At 37.8% G+C, this 24,536-nt stretch overlaps 2 protein-coding genes across 4 annotated transcripts in view; one reads left to right on the forward strand and one right to left on the reverse strand.

The window, feature by feature from the left end:
* Positions 1-23,716, forward strand: LOC106055893 (mucin-21-like). Of its 2 annotated transcripts, XM_056015595.1 has the most exons (14): positions 1-162; positions 3,300-3,514; positions 5,592-5,666; positions 7,989-8,139; positions 8,310-8,430; positions 9,668-9,740; positions 10,691-10,768; positions 13,434-13,573; positions 14,486-14,614; positions 15,874-16,035; positions 18,394-18,535; positions 19,565-19,681; positions 20,702-21,504; positions 23,525-23,716. In XM_056015595.1, exons 1-14 carry the CDS (start codon positions 87-89, stop codon positions 23,553-23,555), a joined length of 2,313 nt encoding a protein of 770 aa, XP_055871570.1. In that variant the 5' UTR covers positions 1-86; the 3' UTR covers positions 23,556-23,716. The 2 variants fall into 2 exon arrangements, with proteins under 2 accessions (XP_055871570.1, XP_055871571.1); XM_056015596.1 differs by lacking the exon at positions 20,702-21,504.
* The window catches only part of LOC129923645 (kelch-like protein 40), a 19,469-nt gene continuing 17,510 nt past the window's right edge, over positions 22,578-24,536 (reverse strand). For both annotated transcript variants that reach the window (XM_056015602.1, XM_056015601.1), the window contains exon 3: positions 22,578-23,680. In XM_056015602.1, coding sequence (XP_055871577.1) covers positions 23,655-23,680 — 26 coding nt within the window. In that variant the 3' untranslated portion in view covers positions 22,578-23,654. The remainder of the gene's footprint in view (positions 23,681-24,536) is intronic.

Below are 24,536 nucleotides of genomic sequence, written 5' to 3' on the forward strand. Positions count from 1 at the left end.
CTGCCCAGACATTTTGTTACTCTCTCATTTTGGCCTTTCTGTTGCTTTCTTGGTGTGTTGAGGAATTTCGTGCCGTCCTTAGAACAATGTTGAGTAAATTCTTCCTGCTGCTGTGTTTACATGCGTTGTTACAGTGTAATGTAGCAGCACTGAGCACTATAAGTAAGATATGTTTCTTTTATCTAAAATAGCTTTTCGTGTATTTTTTATTCTTACGGGTGTTTCCATCCTGAGTATTTAACACACGTTAGTTGAAGATTATATTAAGTCTCAACTCGCGTTAGTTTTTAAACACCCCCTCTCCATTTTTTTTTAACATAACAAAAAGTATTACAGCAAAATTTAATATTTGTTTCGGATAAGTTCAGTTAAAACAACAACAACACTCAAGTGTATCAGTCACAGATTAAAACCATAATTACATGTGATAGAAACATGAACAATACATTTATCTTTCCATGTTTTGTTTTCAACTCCAAAGTTGTTTTCTGTTACCAGACGTCCAGCCAGGGCCGGTCTTAGGCCACTGCAACCGATGCGGCCGCATTGGGCCCTGCACTTTCCTACGCCCCGCGCGAATTCTAGGTGCACATTATTAAAATAAACCATTTTAACTTAATATTAAAGGGTTTCTGGAATTGTCCTGAAATTGTAAATATATACGAAAAAGTCATGAAAATCTCCTGAAATTATTAAAATCTTCTGAAAACTGATGAAAATCTCCTTAAAAAATGACAAAATTGTCTTTACTGGGTGTCAATCAATATGGAAAACGCCAATCCAACTAGAAATATAAAAAAAACAGGCATTGTCAGCTTTCATTTAATAAAAATGTTATACGGCGAATTTTAACCAAAACAAAAAGTTCAAATTCTTAATTTACTTTAATAGTCACTGGCATACAAATATACATCTAAATCTATTTCGAACTCTTAAAATAAACAACAAAAGCGATATTTTGCTAGTCGATAGTAAAAAGGCAGATCTGAATGTTTATCGGCTTTTTGTTGAAAAAACTACTATCTGCTGTAGATGGCTCGTAAAGCTAATATGCCAGTTATTTTGCAGTCAGTTAAGTATGAATAAAATGCAAAGACGAATTAATTTTCTTATACAAAATCATTAATTTTCACGTATTATCCTTATCACAACGCAAAATAGGCCCCGCGCAATCCGTTTCGCATAGGGCCCCGCAATCTGTAGGGCCGGCCCTGCATCCAGCAAATTAAAAAGGGCATGTCCTCCTTTTTAGGGTTATGTCCTTCGTGCGTCAGGCATTGGCCTAAAATGTGAAATATTCGACTTTTACTTTTACTTTTTTTTTTATATATAATAACCCCGGTATGATGAAACTTAGGTTCCTACTAGGACTCGAATCCTGGACCTCCGACTTGTCGCTGTTAGGTGGTTGTCGTGTCTGTATTTTAAAGTGTTGTTACGGCTCTCCTACTATCCAGGCTCTCTCTTTAAACTGCACCACACGACACAACTTAAAGAACCTCACAATGGACCTCATTCACCAATCGTAAACAAACAACATTTAGCCAAGTGGTGCTCTATCTCTTCTATATAATTTACGATCTCATGTTTAATTCATGATGGTTGTCACGTGACAGTTTTTTTTCCCGTTGTTTTATCAATAAGATCACGTGACTAAATGTTGTTTGTTTACGATTGGTGAATGAGGTCCATTGGCAAAAACATTAACTCTTTCTCTCCGTTATTATTTTTCCACATTTCGAAGGAATTCTTCATTTTGCTCATTACTATCTCACTACCCCGTTATGATTAAGCTTCAATAACTTTGTTGTTTGTTATCGGAAAATGTTGTATTTGGTCTAGAATTAAAGGGGAATGCATGGTCTTTTTATATACACACAAAGTCAAGTTTATAAAATTAATAATTAATTTAATTTAATGAGGTCAAATCAACGATGGTATCGTCGATTAGGAGACAAAGAGTTAACACTGTCTTTACAAAAACCTAGTCTCTGCTCCGCACTTTCACACACCGTGCTGGTTCTCGCCTCGTACCGGTCACATTGCGAAGCACGTAAAGTTAAGTGATTCTGACACCCTCGCTCTTAAATAGTGTCTTTATTGGCCTCCTCGAACCTTCTTGACCACTCCAGTTGATCACTTTCGCGGTGACTTGCGTGCGTAATATTTACGACACTGGTCCTTGTCGAACTGGCATGTACTGTCACTGGTCACGGTTGACCGCTCGTCCTGCGCTGGACTGTGGCGATTTGGGTAGTCTAAAAACACACAGCACTACCCCATCTGTGTCACCACCAGGTTTATAACAGCCAAACAAGTACTGCAACTGGATTAACGTACGGTACTTAACAAAAAGTATTAATTAACAATTAACAAATGTTTAATGAGATGATATGAGTATCGGTCCATAATAGTAATCAACGAAGTCGAATAATCACTATCATAACGTAATTATGCTTTCAGATGAGTCTTAATTGATAAAATTACTAGCATGACATAAAGGCGAACCTTGGTCACAAAAATAAATACAACACGGACCCACAATGCCAACAACGAAATAGGGCCTACGGCTCACACTAAGCTTTCAGAGTCATTCTACACACGGGTTTACAGTCTACACCCAGATTTAGCTTGACTCCAACACGGATTCTAAAGTCCGAGTCCCTAAAACATGACAAATATGCAGTCTCTTATTCGCCAGTTTCGCCGCGGAAACTATAAACTACATTAAGATAGAGTAGACTTACCCATCACCAATGGGGAACAAAACAGTATCACCCCTAATAAAGATAAGTAGACTTATCCACTATGGAGTAACAAAACAGTATCACCCCTAAAAGTCTCCCATAGAGCTAAAACGTTAACAAACAAAAGCTTCCAACTACATGCTACAAGGGGGAATGAATAGCATAAACAGAGTATAACAAAAATGCGAAAGCTTAATTATGAGAAGACAATGATATTGTTAGACTCGTTGGAGCTTATGTAGCCTTTATTTCATCCAATTTTCTTCGTCTTTTTCTCATAATTACCATTTCGCATTATAGTGCTGCTGCTTTTATATGTTACATGTCATGTTTTTATTATTACGTTTTATTATTATTATGTTTTCCTCGTTTACATGGCTTGTTTTTTCTTCCTTTGTAAGGCTTTGTCCTTCTTTCTTGTCCTCTTTTGAGCGTCCATGTGTCTGGTAACCCTAAACCTATGTTGTGTTGTGTGTGTGCTAGACTTTTTCGCCCTTTTAAATTAAAATAAACACAAAAGATTCAAATCCTATGTCTATTGTTTTGTGTTAGCCCAAGAGGTCACTGTTAACTTGGTGTCAGAGACTTTGAGCAGCAGACACAGGGCCAGAAGAGATGCGACTCCCTCCCCAGTTATGCCTGAAGAGCTTATTTTCCAGATGACACTGCAAGGCAAATCTGTTGTCCTGAGACTGGCCAAGTCTAGCTTGTTGCCCGTGGTTACGGACGATGTTGAGACAACTCTGCAAGCCAACAAAGTTCCTGAGGTAAACATCCTGCCAACTACAAACTGCGCAGGCTATACAGTGAACTATAGTTATATTAATATGATCCGTCTCCAACATAAGGTTTAACATACGTGACAGTATTATGGGGAAAGCCCAATAACGGACCAGCTTTGATTTTTAGAACGCAATTAATTTGTAATGTTGGCGCAAAGAAAATCTTAATCAACCATCGGCGGACAATGGTGCTTGCCCTGGGTGTGGCAAAATATGTAGGTCACAGCTGGGGCTGCCTATCCACGGGAAATATTAGCATATTCCTCATTAATCTTCGGACTCGAATACAAACCTTATTAGTTTGTAATGTTTACAATGGAGTTAGCAGTTAGTAAAAAGTAAGTAAAGTTCCTCTTTCAGACAATTTCTGTTGCTCACGGTTAATGATGGTGTCATTTGGCCAGATTAACAAGCCAACGCCTTTATATGTCACCCCAATTATTGTCAGGTACCCATTAGAAATTAGTAGACTCAGGAGCGCCCAAAGATCCCGAAATAAAAATCCCAGTCTTCACCAGAATTCGAACGGTGTCATTTGTCCGCATTTACTTTCACCAACTAAAGACATAAACCCTTTAGAGTTGGGTGTAATCAGGGGTGCCCTAAAAATCCCGATATTTAAAATCCTAGTCTGCACCGAGATTCGAACCCAGGACCCCAGGTTTGGAAGCCAAGCGTTCAACCACCACGCCCCCTAAAGTAGCAATAATAGTTCTACATAAAACATTGATTCGTAATTTACAAATACATAACATAATAAAATATCTAGAGAGGCGCAAAGATAAAGGGACACTTTATATCCAATATCCTAAGGAAAATCTGTGAAAATACTCATTCTTCCCTGATGCCATTAGACTATAGAATTGTTTGCTGAATCAAACAGGGAAACCAGAGTTTAAGTCCCTGATTAACATGCATAACTGGATTGACACAGGAAATGCGTTGGACGTATTTAGTTTCTCTTTTGAAGAGGCGTCTGTAATTTATAATATAAGATATAAATAAGTGCATCCGAGGAAGGTACATGTAAAAATGTTTTACATGTTTCGGATGTGCCTTCAGAGTTGAATTTAATTTACTTTCTAGTTTAACTCTTTCTCTCCGTAATTATTTACCACATTCAGTGGAATCAACGTTGGTATCGTCAGTTAGAAGAGAAAGAGTTAAACCTTCCGTGGGACGACGGGGGTTGGCAGTGGGCAGGGCATGGGGGAACCATCGAGGGAACCGAATTGCAGTCCAGCGCTTCTAACCGCACGACCAGTCAGCCATCGATTGGACATTGTCGTTTATATCTGTTTGGCGTTCACTCTCTCAGAAAAAATTCCTAGGCTTCTTTTCAAATACATCTACCTGCAAGTTTTTGAAAAATCTAGCAGGTCTCATTCAAGTCATTGACAGTTAGAGAGACGCTCAATCCGCGATGCCTACACAGCCTGCTCTAACCCGCTAGTCAAGCGTTTTACCAATGGACCTTATTCACCAATCGTAAACAAACACCATTTAGCCACGTGATTCTCTATCTCTTCTATACAAATTACGAAATACACTGAGACTGTCAAGTGATACGTTTTTTTTCTCGTTGTTTTATCAATATTATCAGGTGGCTAAATGTTGTTTGTTTACGATTGGTGAATGAGGTCCATTATACTTCTTTCTTTGTAGTGGTCCATATAAGTAAGCAAAGTGAAACAAAATAAGTTCCTCTTTCAAACCTTTTCAAATCTATAGGGCAGGGAATGTAAAGGTCATTGTTTCGGTTGGCCACGGTTAACGAGGGTGTCATGTGGCCAGCACAACGACCAACCGCCTTTACTTTTCCCCAACTAATGTCAGGTACCCTGTTGAACTGGGTGAGGTCCAAGGATCCCGTAATTGAAAATCACAGTTTCACCAAGATTCGAACCCGGGACCTCCGGTTCGGAAGCCAAGCGCTTTGCCGCTCAGCCACCGCGCCTCATTAAATAAAATTAGATCTACATTAAATAAAGAATTGTTTAAATATTGTAAAGTAACACAAAAGTCCAATAGGTAATAGCATTTCTTTGTACATATTTGTTAGGACTCGGCTGTCTACACAGATGCTGCCCACAGGTCATCGTTCATAGTTCATAGAAACAACGCAAGTTACAGTTTGGTGAGTGGAATACTTTCGATTTTAATGTAATTTTCAATCAGGGATTTGTTTTTGTAGTATGAACGGGAGCCATAACTAGAATACATTTTTTTTAGGATACCTCAGCTTTTTGGCTTTTGAGTCCGTTGCCGAGCTGTTTGCATCCTAGGGATCCTTGGGCTTTTGCCTCTTTTCTTTCTCTTTTTTAGGATCATTGGCCTCTTTATTGGCCTTTTAGTATTTAGTAATTTATATATTTTTTAAAATTTTATATTTATATTTCAATCTCATTAATTTTGATACACATATGCCCATATGTAAATTTATCTCATCTTTGATTACATTTTGACTAAATATGATTCTAAAGAGGTGCCCAACAATCCTATACTCTTAAGCGAGCAATTCTTGTATGTATGTATGTATGTATGTATATATATTTATATATATATAAATTTTATTTCGAAAACGGCTCTAACGATTTTCTTTAAAAGTTCACGGTATGTGCATATTAGTGAGAAAAAAATTCTCAACTCATTGGCCACATCGGGAAAACTCGAGGTCGACCGTTATATCGGTTTGAAAATGCCTCATTATCGAAAAATTAATTTTGGCTAGAATGCTTTATGAATGAAAATTTTCCGTGACGTGAACGGGAAAAACGCTGCCTACGTCACTAGGCTTACCGCAGTACACTAAAATATTTCTTTGCAAACAAGAACGAGTTTTAAAGAATCAACAGCCCTAATTAAACATTTGCACACCATCTTACTGTAGATTGATTTATTATAGAACTATGAAAGAGAAGTAATGAAATTAAATGTGCCAATGTACGATTAGTTATTGTGTTTTGAAGGCTTTATAAATTGATAACACTTGAATTGCCTAGAGCGGTGTAGATACCTTGTACTTTGTTGTTTATTTTGCTGGTGACCTTCAGCTGTTCTATTTCAGTTAAAGCAAGTTGGCGCCTGTCTTTTAAGCGTTTCGGTATTACGTGGTCCACTTTTTTAGCTCACCAAAAAAAGACTGCCTTTAGCATGCGTTCGTCTGAGATTCGTCTTCCATACAGGATACCGCTCTGCTCAGCGTAACTGACGGACTTAAAGAATTACCTCTATTCAAAGCCCCGGATACACATTTGAGACCAAAGAAAATCTGCTGCCGAGAACAGAGGCAGACGCGAAAAGAAAATCTTAATCGACCACTGTTTGACAATGGTTATGCTTGCCCTGGATGTGGCAAAATTTGTAGGTCACAGCAGGGGCTGCGTAGGCACGGGAAATACTGCAGTCCTCATTAATCCACGGGATGTAGCACCACTGAGATGGATGGATGGTATGAACTTCTTATAGTCCGACAGTCAGGCTGTGCAGGGCACGTATCCCGTATGGGTAACGAGCATATTGTTTGGCGTAACAGAGGTGTCCCATGGAAACGTTTCTTTAGAAAACTAATGCAATGATTTAAGTCTATTAAGAAAAAATGCGCCATTTTACTTTGTCACAAAGTGCCTGTTTTACCCTATAACGTAGAGATTTGCGTCACTTGATATTTCGTACTAAAGACATAATGAATGTAAACTAATTCCATAATGAAATGTTTGAACGTAACCATCTAAGAAGTTACACTGCAAAGACTTTCTTCTAAGCCAGTAATAGTAGACCTACAATAGTTTTACACATAAAATGGATTGTAAAACTATAAGACGGACGTGAGCTGTGGTTTGTCTAGACTGTAGGAGGACGTAAGAGACTTTATATTTAATCGCCATGTATAATTACATTTAGAACTAACAGAACACTAAATGTAACTCTTCAGATTGGTAGTCTTTATATGATCGTTCATTTTCGTAATTACAAAAATATTCCCAAAATGACTTAGGAAATTATTTAACCGAGCTAGGATCGGTCATCCAGGTACTTATTTTAAATTGTTAAAAAAATGTATGTTTATTAATATCTTCGTACTTTATACACATGGTATAATAAAAAAAACTTTGATATGTATGAATTAACCAGCATTGAACGAAAATCTGCAATAATTAAGAGACCCCCCCCCCCCAAAAAAAAAAAAAAAAGAAAAGAAAGAAAGAATAATTATATAAGCATTAATCTAAATTATTATGCGTCTCTTGCTTTCCTAGAGACATCTCAATGTTGGATATACAAAAGTGCTTTTATTTTACGGTTTTGTTAGCGGATGATCGGTTGTATTGTTTGTTGTTTGGTTGCTGGTTGTTAAAGAACTGATTCGTATCGACATTGTGGTTTGAAAATTTTGCATAAAATTTTTTTTTTATTGATTTAAACCTATGTCATTTCAACTGTTTCGTAACATTTCCAGAAAGGAACTTTAAGCGTGTCTGATGCATCTTGGAGTCTAGAACCGCTGCAGCAAGAGGCAGCTGTTACAAAGTCACAGAACCATCGAGCTATTCGCCGCCTCGAGGCGCCAACTATACACTACGGCAATGACGCAATCCTGGACAAGTTAGGTAAATGAATAACTTTTTATTGTACTTTATCATTTCTAAAAGGGCCGGTTTTAACTTTGGCGGAGGGACTAGCGACAAATACTGGATTATCTTTTGTTCGCTTACCCCTGATGTTGAATTCTATTAAGATTCTATGAATCAAAATGCTTTTTTCATTCTTGTAATCCCAGAAAGACCTGAACTGATCCACTCCAAGAAACTGTATAGACATCCGGGTCACAGACAGAGGCGTGCCGTTACAAGACATGTCATTGAAGTAGCTTTCATTGTGGACTATGCAGATTACCAAAAGTAAGTTTAAGTTTATCATTGGAAGAGACTTTACCTGAAAAGTAGGCTTAAACTAACAGGATTTGTTTTTAGCTGACAGTATAGATTGCAGTACAGTTGCATACCGCGACCGCTCCTCAGTCCATGACCTGCTCGCCCTAAAGGGCCAAAGGTAGTACTAACCTCGAGGAATTTACCTCATGTTTCTATAGGCCACTGTAAATTCCGTGTAGATTCCGCCACCCAAATCTTCTGTTTTCATTATAAAAAGTCTGTACTTGAGTGCTCAGAGCTATTAGCTCCTGTAGCATCAGCGTCGCTCCTTCGTGGAAACGTCCTCTAGTGATAAGCTAAGAACAGAAAGCGAATAAGGCCACCTCTGGGCTACCTTGCGTGAGTCTTGTATCTCACTCGGGGTGGGAGTGGAACAAAATATCCGGGTAACCCAGTCCAACAAGTTCGCCGCGCCGATCCACGCAGTGGGCCATCATCTGTTTATCATTCCTATACTGGCTGGGTGGCGGAATCTACACGGAATTGTGGGGTTACAGTATAGAAACATGAGATAAATTCCTCGAGGTTAGTGCTACCTTTGGCTGCTTAGAGCAGGTCCTGGACTGAGGTGCGGTCTCGGTACGCAACGTAATCTGCCCGTGGACCATGGTCGTTAAGACTCGCTATAGTTGGGAACCATCAGGCAGAACTAGAGGTGAAGAGTTCTCTGTCCTTGTCGTTTCATTGGATAAAAACCTTTCCAGCAATCAATCGGAATGGCGCCGATTCACTAATGGACTTTAGTGAAGGTACTTGAGAGCTCTGATCCAGACTCTTCTGTGGAATTCTTTTGGGGTGGGGGTGTATGGGAGAAAGTGTCTGTCCTAGCACAAATATATGGCACAACGTAGCTCGAGTTCCTATTCGAGATCGAGCCGCCCCTTCGGGTAAGTATTCAAGTGGCTAATGCGACACGACCGCACACCCTGCTATAGTGATTGACCAGAAGACTCTCACCTGTAGAAATAGGAATTAATTTCATAATCTAGGGTCATATTCCAACATCCTGAGCTATTTTATGCGCCAGCAATCACAGCCAGACATGAGCCAATATCCTGATTCAGACAGAAGAGTACTGAAAACATTATTTTAAATTATCAGGTTTTATTATTTTATTATATCTAGATAGATGACCCCACAGTTATACAAATGTATCACATATTTATTTTATATATAATAACTTCTTCTTAATTCTATCTCTTAGATGGGTTGCATTGTATGGAGATACTGATGCTCTAATTAGAATGAGACTTTGGTACACGTCTGTAGCAGATGCTGTGAGTTTCTAGTCTACTTTAATATACATATGTCGCCCTTTTTTTTTTTAAACAATTGTATTTTTGTATTTGACCTTTTAGATTTAAATGATTATGGAGCCAAAAGATGTCGAGGAAAGGGGCTGCAACTTCGCAGCTTCTCATTTAAAAGATGAATTGTGTCCCTTGATTTGTGATGGCGAAGAAGAAGAAAATAATAGAGAAGAGGGATGGGCGGGAAGTGTAAAAGACTCTAATTGTGAAAATAGACAAAAATAAACGTTTCTTGCAGTATCCAATAAGATGCTGTCTAGCTATCAAGTTCTGGACTACGGTTGACAACACAATGGTTCCTAGATTTCCGATTCATTTTTTTTTCTACTACGTAGACTAAAAACTTTTCCATCTAAAGATTTTTTAATTTTTTTTTTTTAAGTCATTACTTTTAAAATTCGTTTTTTTTTTCTAAATATTTTTTTTTAGCGCCATGTCTTCTACCGAGACCTTGCGATCTAAGTGAACATCATCTGCCCCATAGATCGCAAGGTCTAAAAGGGGGAACTTTACTTCAACCGAGGCCAGTCGTTAAAAAGGGCATGAAAGCTGACCTGCGACGTTTGCAACCTGTGGGCAGTTTAGACCAATAGCTCAATAGGTCGTGACGTCGGACTTGTGACGTGGCTACACGCTATTAGATTGCGACGTCGCAGGTCGATGTTGAGGCCTTCTAAAACGATTCTACCCCCATTTTTACCTGAAACAGACACTAAAGTCTCAAACTAGTTTGCCGGAATTGAGGTTTTTGCTGTGCTTGAGTAAACACTGAAAGGGAGACTATTGCTTGCAACACAAAGATGTTTGCGTCATTCAGAACCATATAGAATAATGTTAAACTCTAAAAAGGTTAACTTAGGTCTGAATCTAATGATTATTTTAAAGCTGTAACATCTTTCCATTGTCTCTATTTACAGCTCAGAGCCCTGTACGAGTCTATCACGGACCCAGATATCTCAATCACCACTTCAGTGACAGTTCTCAAAATATTGACAGTAGGGTGCCTTTTTGTTTCTTCGTGTGTCCCGTAGTGGATTTTTATTTAGTAACAAATGCTCTCATACTAAATTTGAAAAAAAAAATCCTTTCTCAACGTATATAAATCAGTTTGCATTTAAGCGTAGCCTATATCCTCTCCCTGGACAAGGTGTTTGACCAGTACATGGCATCGAAGTTACAGCTATGGTGGCTTGTAGCACCAATCTGCTGGTAGACAACTAAACCGCTGGTAGACAACTAAACTGCTGGTAGACAACTAAACCGCTGGTAGACAACTAAACTGCTGGTAGACAACTAAACTGCTGATAGACAACTAAACTGCTGGTAGACAACTAAACTGCTGGTAGACAACTAAACCGCTGGTAGACAACTAAACTGCTGGTAGACAACTAAACCGCTGGTAGACAACTAAACTGCTGGTAGACAACTAAACTGCTGGTAGACAACTAAACCGCTGGTAGACAACTAAACTGCTGGTAGACAACTAAACCGCTGGTAGACAACTAAACCGCTGGTAGACAACTAAACCGCTGGTAGATAACTAAACCGCTGGTAGACAACTAAACTGCTGGTAGACAACTAAACCGCTGGTAGACAACTAAACCGCTGGTAGACAACTAAACCGCTGGTAGACAACTAAACTGCTGGTAGACAACTAAACTGCTGGTAGACAACTAAACCGCTGGTAGACAACTAAACCGCTGGTAGACAACTAAACTGCTGGTAGACAACTAAACTGCTGGTAGACAACTAAACCGCTGGTAGACAACTAAACTGCTGGTAGACAACTAAACTGCTGGTAGACAACTAAACTGCTGGTAGACAACTAAACCGCTGGTAGACAACTAAACCGCAGTAGGCTTATTATACTTGAACATAAAAACTTGAACTAACTTGAACTAACTTCTTTGTGAAACAAAACTAAATATAACATTTAATTACAATATAGACAAATTTAAATGGTGTAGACTTTAGTAATAATATAAAATGGTATTTTATACAAAACCACTCACCTCTCAACTCCACCATAGAACACACACACACTCACAAAATAACACCGAGTCCACATGATTTTTGATTGCCTGTTTACTAAGCCACTCATTTATTCGCCTGCCTTTTGTTTTTTTTGTCGGTGAACAATCTCTGCTCCGTCTGTTGTCTGGCATTCTTATCTTATCTTATATAATATAAGACGTTACTTCAAAAAAGAAGATGATTACGTCCTACGCGTCATTCATTCAGTCATGCATATTAACCAGTGACTTAAATTCTGCCAAGTCACTGGTTTTCCTGGCTAGCTCAGGCAACCCATTCCATGCTCTAATAGCGCTAGGGAAGAAGGAGCATTTGTACAAGTTTGTCCTAGCATATGGGACAAGGAATGTGCCTTTATCTTTGTGTCTTTCTGAGTATTTTATTAAATTTTGTTTTTGTATTCTTTCGAGATTACGAATTGAAAGGGCCTCGTTCTTTGTCCCACTTATTCATTTAGGATACTCCCAAGATATTGATGAGTTTTGAACTTAAGAGATTGGACCTGTGAGAGTAAAGGATATCCGGTAGAATGTAATTCCCCGCTGCCTTTAGGCGCTCTGCAAACACATCTCTGAGCTCGAATCTGTTCCACGAGAACGCAATAATTAAACTAATTAAACTATTAAGAAGACTCCGAAAAAAGAAAACCTTTATTTATAAGTACAGTTTCAAATGAATTCCCTTCAGTGTAAAATTTAAATATTATGATACTCCTCTTGCCATACCAAGGATATATATGGACCTATGCAGAGCCGGAGTTACATATAGGCAACACAAGCTATAGGTTAGGGCCACCAAGAAATATTTACCATTGAACTTTATTATAAAGAGCGCTTAAAGGACCTCATATCTGAAAAAAGAATTAAAGGCCTTTTCAAGTCTAAATACGGCACTGGACCTACGCCTATAAAAAATAGTCTCAGTTTAATTTTTTTTTAGCCTACATAATATCATATATCTTTGGGAAAAATTCACCAACCATTCATTTTATAGTGCAAAAGAAAAGCAAGACAAACGACACTAGCTCCAGCTGGAATAACCTGCCCAGTGTGCGGCCGAACATTCCGGGCTCACATAGGTCTCACCAGCCACATGAGGAGGCATAAAACCCCAGTGCAAAGCCCTCAGCCCCCTGGATGACAAAGTGGTCATCACCGAACCACGATGGACGAACTATATATATATATATATATATATATATATATATATATATATATATATATATAAATATATATATATATATATATATATAGTGCAAAAGTATTTATGATAATTCAATGCTTAACTTAATCTAACAAGTATAAACCTATGTACCTACATTCAAATCTGTTTCTTAAATAACTAAATATATATGAATAAGACCTATGTTTGTCATACATTAATCAGCTAATATAGACTTTAGTTCATCTTTTTATAATTGTTAGCATATGTTAATCTTTATTTCACACAGGACTACGTCGAATTTTTGTGTTACTGTTTTAAGCTTCTATGTCTTACAATTTACACGCTTACATAACCCTTGAGGGATTATGGGCACGACATGGCCTAAAGTGTGCCGATGTGCCAAAAAATTCCAAAATATCCAACATCATTATAATATTATATGCCAAAAGTGATTATTTACAGACTGCGGCTGCTGATACCTTCATCGCCAACATCACAACAAATGGTCAGTTTGACGCTGGTACCGGTCTGAGCGTTCTAGCCTCCTGGGCTCAGCTTCAGGCGGACATCCCTCTAAGTGACCACTACATGCTGTTTACAGGGTAAAGTGTTGTTTCTTAACATGTTGTTGTTTTCTTTAGTTATTAAGACGCCCAGATAAAGGGCGGCGTGGCAAAGTCACACCCAAGTGTACGTGGACCAGGGCAGAGTGGGGTTTATATGTTTTTTGTACTCAAAGCGTACACAATAAATATTCAAATTAAATCAGTATCAAATATACTAGTTTATCACTTAGGATTTATTGATATATTTCTTTTACGAGAATGTAAACTTTGCTGTATGGTCTCCTGTTATACAATGTCAATAGATTAAAACACCTTTGTGACGTCACATAGAAACCCGGTGAAAGTCTGACTGTTTTGGATGCGCAGGAAAATTACGTCGGAAAAACACCAATTACTAAGTTATTATTGCAAATTAAAAAAAAAAGAATATATTCATTATCTGTAAATCAAAACACATATTATATCACAATTGATGTAAGCTACCAGAGTTTCCCTTTAAACAAAAATATTGACATTATATTTTGTTTTCATTAAGTTCTTTCGGTCGAGATCTATGTGAATTGTTTGTTCCATAATGAAATGCTACCTTCAATTGCATGGACTACACAACGATTAAGTATTGTCTATTAAAAACGAAATCGCTTTTCAATTACGTCAAGGCGTCACCCATAAGGCTCCGAGATGACGTCACGTTACCTTTATGCATTAATTTACATTAATTTAAACTATCAAAAATAATTATGTTGCGACACATAAAGAATTTTGTGAAGTCATTCTGATTGATTTATCTTCATTATTTATCCTTAAATGACAAAAAATAAAAATCCATATTTTGGATGACCTTAGGCTACCCCTGGCAAATCGTCGTTCACGAGGGGGTCGCGAACCACATGCTGAGAACCCCTGTATCTAAAAGATAGTAACTTACATTGGTTGTTTCCCTTGCAGGAGAGATGTCATTGGCGTGTCAGGGATTGCCCTTCTTGCAAGAACGTGCACATCTTTTGGTGTTTCTATCGTAGAGAACGACTTTAGTGGGTTGACGGCTCAAGTTGCCGCCCATGAGCTGGGTCACAGGTCAGTCTCAAAATCTGCTTAGTTTTAATAATGTGCTAATACAAGAAAGTTTATGTAAATGTATTTGTTGAATTCACTAAATAGGTGTCCTATTAAATGTATCTGACCTATTGCTAGTACCAAAAATTTGTCACATTTTACTAGATGTGCAAAGTGAGGTGGCCTTGGGGTCAAACGCCTGGTTGCTGACCCGAGAGTCTCGAAGGCAAATCCTTTTGGAGAGAGAGAGAGGGGGGGGGAGTTAAATTATTAATTTATGGCTTCACTAAGTCCATGCACTTTTTGTAAAAAAAAAAAAAAGTAAAGTTCTCCTTTCAGACCTTGTGATCTATAGGGCAGATGATGAAGTCATCTGATTCTGTGGCCTACAGTTAACGAGGGTGTCATATGGTCAGCACAACGACTATCCGCCTTTACTTTTCCCCAACTAACGTCAGTAGAGCTGGGTGGACTCAGAGGCGCCTGAAGATCCTGAAGTTAAAAATCCTAGTCTTCACCAGGATTCGAACCCCCGGTTCGGTAGCCAAGCGTTTACCGCTCAGCCACCTCGCCTCCATGCACTTTCAGTGGCTTTTAATTTATTTACGCGTGTGTGGGGTGAGGGTGGGTAGGAGTTAAGAGACGTGTTGTTCATATGACACCCTTATTAGTTATATCATCTTCTGCCATGTGGATCAGGAAGTCTTGAAAGGATCTATTATACTCTTTGGTTAGAAATTATAATTGCTTCTTCTTCTTCTTCTTCTTTGTTCTCATTTTTATGTTGGAGTGTTCAGATGACCAGACCAATACATGAGATGAACTGCGCAGTGGTTTCCAAGTCGGGGAGCTCTCCATATGGTTTTCTTTCTATTGGGGTGTTTTGGGGCCAATGTCTTATACGGGCCTCTTGGTAAAGAGAGCAGTTATGTAGGACGTGGTCGGCATTCTCTGGTGACACTCCACATGGGCAGATTTCACTGGTTCCAATTTTGAGCTTCCGGTACATGTGTTGTCGCATTCGGTTGTGTCCAGTCCTGAGTCGAAAGATTAGACGTTGATCTTGTCGGGATAGCTTATAGTAAGCGTCATCTTTCTTGTGATAGAAAGTATAATAACTATAAGGTTTGAACACTGTAAACGAGAAATCATTTTCTTGTTTGTTGGATTCACATTTTAAATACAGTACTCATGATTTAAAAAAAAATATGACATTTACAAAGCTTATAAATATTAGAAAAGCTGTTGCAATCACGTGACTTCTATTTCATTCCCCCCAGCATCTCGTCAGACCACGATTCTCAAACTGGAGGTGTATGTAGCGACACGGACCAGTACATCATGGCCGCTATATCGGCGGTGAATGTGGAGCTTGGAAATGAAGGGAAGCCTTGGAAGTTCTCCAACTGTTCTATTAATAGCTTCAAGACCTACCTTACATCGTCAGTTGTACTTTTTGTTTTCCCTTTAAATCCTAAAATTTGTTTCATTATGAATATGAAGATCACTTTTTAAAAAGTTCATGTGTATAGCGTATCTTTCATGTTAAAGCCTTCTTAGTACGCTATTTTCCCCATCATTATTTAATCTGTCTGTTTGTTTGACATGTTTCGGATGCTCCTTCAGAGTTGAAGATAATTACTTCCTACTCCAAACCTCCCGCAGGACGACAGGGGATGGGAGCGGGCAAGGTTTGAACCCTGGACCATCGGTAAATCTGAACGACAGTCCAGCGCACAAACCGCACGACCAGGCAGCCATCTACGCTGTGGGTGATGGTCACTATAGATAACCTATGGGCTATTTAGATTGGTAGTTACTGTGGTGAAGATTTAACACGTTTGTAGGTCCTTAAAGTTAAGAGACCCCATGTAGTTAAGCTATATCATAATTTGTAGTCACTTTAATTAATTTAATATATTGATTATCTCTATTGTAAAGTACTACCGTCGATACTGGTGTCGGACTGTCGGTAGTTATGTTTTAACATTATACCCTACAGTGCTGAGTGGTCACTGTAGGTAAGTTATATCTTAATTAGTTGTCACTTGTCACTAAAGACCATTTCCAGGTTGGTTACTCTAGGTAAGTAATAAGTAATCTTATCTTATCTTATATGATACAGACGTTGCTTCAAAAAAGAAGATGATTACGTCCTACGCGTCATGCATTTAGTCATGCATGTTAACCAATGACCTAAACTCCGCCAAGTCACTGGTTTTCCTGGCTGGCTCAGGCAACCCATTCCATGCTCTAATAGCGCTAGGGAAGAAGGAGTATTTGTGCAAATTTGTCCTAGCATATGGTTGATTAACACATTGACAGGATGGCGGCCTATTCGGGGTGGCTACCTGAATGCACTCTGGACTGTCATCTCAACAATCCCGGTTTCAAACCCTGGTCGCTGCCATCACCTGACATCCTGCAGGACATTTCGGACTTATAAAACAAACTCTTATCTTATCTTAAATATTACAGACGTTACTTCAAAAAAAAGAAGATAATGGACCTCATTCACCAAACTTAAAACAAACAACCTTTAGTCACGTGATCTTATTGATAAAACAACGGAAAAAATGTCACGTGACAACCATCATGAATTAAACATGAGATCGTAAATTATATAGAAGAGATAAGAGCCCCACGTGGCTAAATGTTGTTTGTTTACGATTGGTGAATGAGGTCCATTACGTCCAACGCATTGCTTGAGTCAACCTAGTCATGCATGTTAATCAATGACTTAAACTCTGTCAGGTCTTAATCAATGACTTAAACTCTGTCAGGTCTTAATCAATGACTTAAACTCTGTCAGGTCGTTGGTTTTCCTGGCTGATTCAGGCAACCCATTTCATTCTCTAATGGGTGGCACTAGGGAAGAAGGAGTACGTCCATAATCTTAAGAATCAAAGACGTCGTCTTATAATTGTTTCTTCACCTTTGTTGTGACACAGTTTTTATACGGCATGTGTAGCCAACCGTGACACACGGTCAAGAGAGTGTACCTGGCCAGTTGGTGGACTGGAGAGTAGTCACGTGTGTGTTGTCAACATTGAGAAAGAAAAACATCGAGTGGATTTGCTGGTGTATAAATGTTAGCCTTGTGTTCATTATATTACCATTAAATTCTTTGCAATTAAACACTTAAAGGCACTTGTATCACCACAACCTTCATATACCTCTTAGTCTGCCTCTCTGCCTTTTGCCTAACGTTGTCAATAATTTCATAGACTTACTGTGTAAAGTTTTTAATGCCAACTTCAGTGTCAAACATTTTTTTTTTAATTTGAGTTGGAAGAGTTATTTCAGCAGACGATAGACTTCATTTAAAAATTTGTTAAATAATTTTTTTCCATAAAAATATTGTCCGACTATTTTAAGTAGATGATAGAAATAAAAAAAATCTCCAAAACAATGGACCTCATTCACCAATCATAAACAAACAACAATTAGCCACGTGATTCTCTATCTCTTCTATACAAATTACGTCATCCATTAAAGGCTGTCACGTGATGCGTTTTTAAAAAATTGTTTTATCGATATTATCACGTGGCTAAATGTTGTCTGTTTACGATTGGTGAATGAGGTCCATTATACATCATATTTTTTTAACGCACTAGGTTCATTTTTTTTAGCAAACATTAAAATGAAACCTTCCTCATTCAGAATTGTATTTTGGACTCTATTGCCAACTCTTCATTATTTAAAATACAGACACCAAAAAACGTCTAGCGTGTGCTGGCGCAATTCATTATTCAAAAGATTAATCCAAAATGCATTTATTAATCTATTTTTATAATTAGAAAGACCTGCACTCGACCTGAGTACACGTCCACTGTTGATGTCCTGCCTGCACCTCAAGTAGGCCAAAGAGCAGGGGAAGTCCTGAGTAAAGATGACCAGTGTCGCCTAGCTCTGAACTATCCCCAGAGCTCCTATTATGCTGTAGGTCGTCTTGGCTCTATAACACATGTTGTAGAAAAAGTAGGGATTCTTGGTTAGGACACTTCGATACTAATGTAACAGCACATGAATATTCATGGTAATGGTAGTCGCGAAGCGACTGTAGATCATCTCATGGAAATGAGATGAATGCCTGAGCATTAGATGTGGTCTGTACGATGTCGCCCACACATCAGTTCCCCCTCTCCACGCAACTAGCGTATCCAAAAGGAGTGGCAAGTGCCGATACAGTTTGGGGTCAGAGTCGCCGCAGGCTCTTCCAGGAGTGAGCATTGAGTGCTGTAAACTGACTTAGGGTCGCGGGCTCTTGATTTTTCTTCTCCTTTCCCATGATTGGGTATGACTGCAAAGCAGCAGAGGTTGAAATTCTCAGTTTTCCTTCTTCTACGTGGGTAGCCAGCCATGGCTAACGATCCCCTTCTGTCTGAAGCGGACTGGTTTAGGCGCCCATTTACGCGCCTTCGCCCCTTCTCCTGTTACTGAAAAAGTTCCTCCGGACTCAATATCTGAGTATCGTAAATTCTGCTAGGTCATTGCTTTACCTGGCAGATTCAGCTAAGGTAAAATTCTCTTAGGTGATTACATTACCTGGCTGATTCAGGCAATCCTTTCATTGTTTAAAGTCGCTAAAGAAGAAAGAGCACTATACGAATTCGTTTTAGCATATGGAACAAATAATCTCCTTTTGTCTTTTGAGTCTTTCTGGGTATCTTATTAGATCTTGTTATTGTATTTGTATGTTATGAGTCAGTGCTTAATCACACAAGTTTTAGGACTTGTCCAAACAAATAAACGTAGTTCGATACTAACTAAATTAATAACTTTTCCGAGTTCAATACTATCTAAGTATATAGTATTTACAAATTCGATACTATCTAGGCCTTTCCTGTAAAGCTATTGCGATACTAACAATGTTGTAAATGTAATGTCCAGATTTTTTTATTGCTGTAAATAAAGCTCGAATGAAACAATTACCAAGTACATTATCACATGTGTATCTTTTGGTACCAGGGCTCAGCGGCGGATCAAGCCAAACTGTGCAGCGGCATGTGGTGTTTTTCGCCCCTTGGTAACGGCATCATAACTTTAGTGAGACCATTGGCGTATACCTCTTGTGGGACCAACATGGTAAGCAAATAGCATGACACTCGGTACTGTAGTTTAAAAACGAATCCGCGTAAGCATAGTAATAATAATAGTAATAAAAGAGTAATAACAAAAGTGATAAAATAGTAATAACAAAAGTAATAAAATAGTAATAAAATAGTAATAATAATAGTAATAAAATAGTAATAATAATAGTAATAAAATAGTAATAATAATAGTAATAAAATAGTAATAATAATAATTGTTATATTTCTAGTAAAATTCCTAGTAATTACAGCAAATAAAAAAAAAAGGAACTGAATCTAATGTGTATGTGTACTGCTTGATTTAAAAGAAAAAAAAAGCTTTTCACATTTCTTTTTGTCTATTTAGGCCAATGTCTTTTTCTTTAAAGTTTGAGCTTCTTGTGTTGTGACAGGTTTCGTCTAAACACTGTTGTTTGAAACAGGCTGTTAATGACTTTATTCATTTTAGTTGATAATTTACAATTAAAATGTGAGTGATGAAAGAAAACGAAAGATCAATTAATTTCTAGCTATTTTATTCGTTTATACCAGCTTTTCTCGACCCGGGGAGGGGGGTTGTTTGGGGGGGGGGGTCGCTCTTTTCAGAAAAGAAGAACACGATGTCCAGGCGGCGGGAGGGGCGACGCTGTCAATTTATTTTTCAATGGACAAATAAAAAAGTATTTCTATTACAATTTTTAAATTCATGTTTGAATGGACCTCATTCACCAATCGTAAACAAGCAACATTTAGCCACGTGGTGCTCTATCTCTTCTATATAATTTACGATCTCATGTTTAATTCATGATGGTTGTCACGTGACAGTTTTTTTCCCATTGTTTTATCAATAAGATCACGTGACTAAATGTTGTTTGTTTACGATTGGTGAATGAGGTCCATTACAGCTGGCTGAGAGTGGGGGGGGGGGGGGGGGCGGAACGAATTGTTTGAGGGGGGGGGGAGTGTCACTGTAAAGGTTTGAGAAATGTTTGCTTATACTCTAAACGCTGTTGTTTGTGTTGTTCTTTAAATTTAGATTTGTTTGCAAGGTTTCTGTGTGCCATTTCAACAAGTTACTACAACAGTATCTACAACTACTACTACACCAACAACAACAACATCAACTACTACTTCATCGACTACCACTACATCAACGACTACTAAACCTACAACAACATCGACTACCACTACATCAACCACTACTAAACCTACAACGACATCGACTACCACTACATCAACCACTACTAAACCTACAACGACATCGACTACCACTACATCAACTACTACTAAACCTACAACAACATCATCAACAACATCAACCACTACTAAGCCTACAACGACATCGACTACCACTACATCAACCACTACTAAACCTACAACAACATCATCAACAACATCAACCACCACTACATCAACGACTACTAAACCTACAACGACATCGACTACCACTACATCAACTACTACTAAACCTACAACAACATCATCAACAACATCAACCACCACTACATCAACGACTACTAAACCTACAACGACATCGACTACCACTACATCAACTACTACTAAACCTACAACAACATCATCAACAACATCAACCACCACTACATCAACCACTACTAAGCCTACAACGACATCAACTACCACTACATCAACTACTACTAAACCTACAACAACATCATCAACAACATCAACTACCACTACATCAACTACTACTAAACCTACAACAACAACATCAACAACAACTCAACCAACCACAACATCCATGAAGCTACCTTTAACAGAAGCGGACTGCTACCTCGACCCATACTACAGTGCTGGGACTCGATTGGCACAATGTTTACTGTAAGTTTAAATATAATGTTATAACACTCTTTGTTCGTTCCTTTTACTTTTAAAGATACATAATTGAATTAATTTGATGAAATAAAATATGTCTTTCCACTACTTTTTCATACGGTACAATGGGTACATTCAACGCATGCTAAAAAATTGGAGATTTCCATACATAAAGGCAAATCCATAAGAAGCACGTTTTTATTTTGGTGCTTCCGGTGTAAAAAATACAGAAGTATTGACTAAGTATTTCAATTAACCATATAATAATTTCTGTGCACTTTTCAGCGCTGTAGAAACAAGTGTCTAGCTTTTTTTCTTGTAGGTCAAACAAAATTAGTTGGCAATCTTTTAAAATGGCGTCCGTGATTTTGGTTTTACTTTAGGACAATGCTAGTCCCTTAATGCCCTGGGCACAAAAATGCAAAGGAATCATGCTCTAAATTCTAAGGGCCCTTTAAGCTGAGAATGTAATCCAGGACATGGGACTCTTGAGTTTGTCCATGGAGATCTAAAAGATAGGCTACCTACCTGACCTGAGATTAGTTCTACCAGGACCGGCCTTACAAATTGCGGGGCCCAATGGTTAATTGTAAGGCCCCTCTTCTATTTTTTTTTTTACAGTAACAACTATTACTATTAATTACTATTAATTAGATCATTATATCAACATTTATTACACAGCTTACATAGGAAGCAACTCAAACTCAATAGGCGCCAATGGGTTAATTAAAGCTACGTGAATCGTACGATACACTGAATATGTTAACCCTAGAAGTCCTACATCTTTAAAAGTCAGTGACAGGAGCCATGACTGATAGTGATATGCTAAATGTAATTTGAGGGGCCCCTGCCAGGCGCAGGGCTAAGTTTGGAGCATTCGGTAAAGTCGGAGAAGGCCGAACCTGAGTTTTATCTTAGATTTAGAGTCTTACAGATCTAAAGGTTTATGACTCTATTGTTACAATAAAGTTGGAGAAATTACTACAATATAGCGACAGACGATGTTACTATCTGATGATTCATTATCTAGTTGTATGCCGATAATCCTTGTGTAAGTAAATAAAATAACAGAATGTCTCTTTACGAAATAAAAATATTTTAATAATTCAAGTAGAAATCAAGAAAATATTGAACAAAAAATATATATCAAGCATTTATACACTTTATAATTCAAATTCAATAACAGATGCACAAAAGAATAGACTTTAAAAAAAAGCTTGAAACATAAGAACTGAATTGACCTAAATATAAGCTTGTCTCCCCTATTGAAACCGAAACTTCTAGCAGCGGAAATGAAATAACGTTTTTCATTTCTAATTAACTTAACTACAAAGGGCTAATTTAGTATTCTATGTAGAAACTCGAAGCTACGAGAAGCCAATGTATAATTAATCGCAATGTTTACACTTTTCTTGCGACCCAGAGGCGCACACCCCGTGACATCTAGGCCTACATTGCGATGGCATTAGACTAAGACTGCTTTACTTATCCTTTTTGGAAATTGGTTGTGATAAACAAGGACGAATGTATTTAATTATAAACATAAGAGAACAATAGCTAATCCGACGCTGTAACAAAAGAATATCTCTTGTGTTAGGCGCTTCCGCGGTGTCTAATGCAAGTAAACCAAACAGAGGTACCACCAAACGAAATCTAATAACACCGGCGAAAGGCCGAACATTATCAGTATAAGTTAGTCGAAGCTGATACGGAATGTCGAACAAATTTAATAGCAATGAAGGGCACCGTCGAATGTCAACTAACTCTATGCGTTTATAATAGGCTTCCCCCTATCTCTAATGCCTCCTGGATGTAGTCTGTTTACGTTGGCTGATATTTCGTTCTGTCCCTAAAACCTTATCCTTGTTTTTACTAATTACGTCATTGTCTCTAAGTAAAAAATTCCCCCATTTCCGAAACAAATAATTAATTTCTAATCGTGCCAAAACACTAACGTAAAACGTAGTCTACCTGGCAACCCATTTTATTAAAAGAAAATATTTTGCTTTTGTTTCATCACAAATAGGTACATTTGGCAGCATCTACCCTCGAGTTGACATTGTGGTGGAAGCATAAAGAGAGTGGTATAACACAGCGCCTCTTGACAAATGATGGAATCGCTTCCGCCAGAGAGGCTCTACATTGACTTTGTAAATCTAATCTTTGTCGTTCTGGTGTTCTTCTGTAAATTCATTAATAAATTTGTTTCTAAGTCAAATGTGTTTCTGCTTTAAATTTTACAGTAATAAAAATGTAAAGAATATTTTCTTGTCTAAAATAGTCTATTTTAGTGGGGTGTGAGGTGTGTAGGCTAATAAATAGTTATATAAGCAACGGAACTATGAAATGGTTCCTTGAGTAATGCTATAGAATAGAATAGATTGTTATATACTCCAATAATGCATTTGCCAAATTCAAAAGTTGAACATAGTAATTTTATTTTAAAAATAGACAATGTTATCTTATCTTATCTTATATAAAACAGGCGTTACTTCAAAAAAGATGATGATTACGTCCTACGCGTCATGCATTTAGTCATGCATATTAACCAATGACATAAATTCTGCCAAGTCACTGGTTTTCCTGGCTAGCTCTGGCAACCCATTCCATGCTCTAATGTTGTATTGTTTTTGCTCCATTCAATGCATTCTCATAATTCACTATTAAAATTTTTTTAAATATGATTTAAATAATAATTCAAATTTGGCTTGAGGTCTAGACAATCTTTATAATTATTAACACACATCCGTCAGCGGGTATTCCCGCATGAACTCATCAATAAGTTAAATACATAAATACATTTTGCGCACCATTTTCTGGATCTATTGTCGTATCCATAGACATAATAGTATAGCATATTTAGGTCAATGGTCCTATCATTATAATTGTATGCGTGTGCTTAACTAGGATTTTTTCTCTGGGAGGTGGGAACTTTTTTTTTTTTTTTATCTATCATGTTTATCAAGAACAAAGTAATCGCTCTTACAAAGAGTCACGACGAATCATCAGATGTATAAAGGAGTAACTTATTTTTAGTA

Source organism: Biomphalaria glabrata, chromosome 17 (assembly GCF_947242115.1).
Source record: "Biomphalaria glabrata chromosome 17, xgBioGlab47.1, whole genome shotgun sequence".
NCBI lineage: Eukaryota > Metazoa > Mollusca > Gastropoda > Planorbidae > Biomphalaria > Biomphalaria glabrata.

Bases quoted from the DNA above. Each gene is read 5' to 3' on its own strand.
- LOC106055893 (XM_056015595.1), top strand. From the start codon at position 87: ATGTTGAGTAAATTCTTCCTGCTGCTGTGTTTACATGCGTTGTTACAG. The intron at 3,515-5,591 runs GTAAACATCCTG...CATATTTGTTAG, and splicing joins AAGCCAACAAAGTTCCTGAG to GACTCGGCTGTCTACACAGA. The intron at 8,140-8,309 runs GTAAATGAATAA...TTGTAATCCCAG, and splicing joins CGCAATCCTGGACAAGTTAG to AAAGACCTGAACTGATCCAC.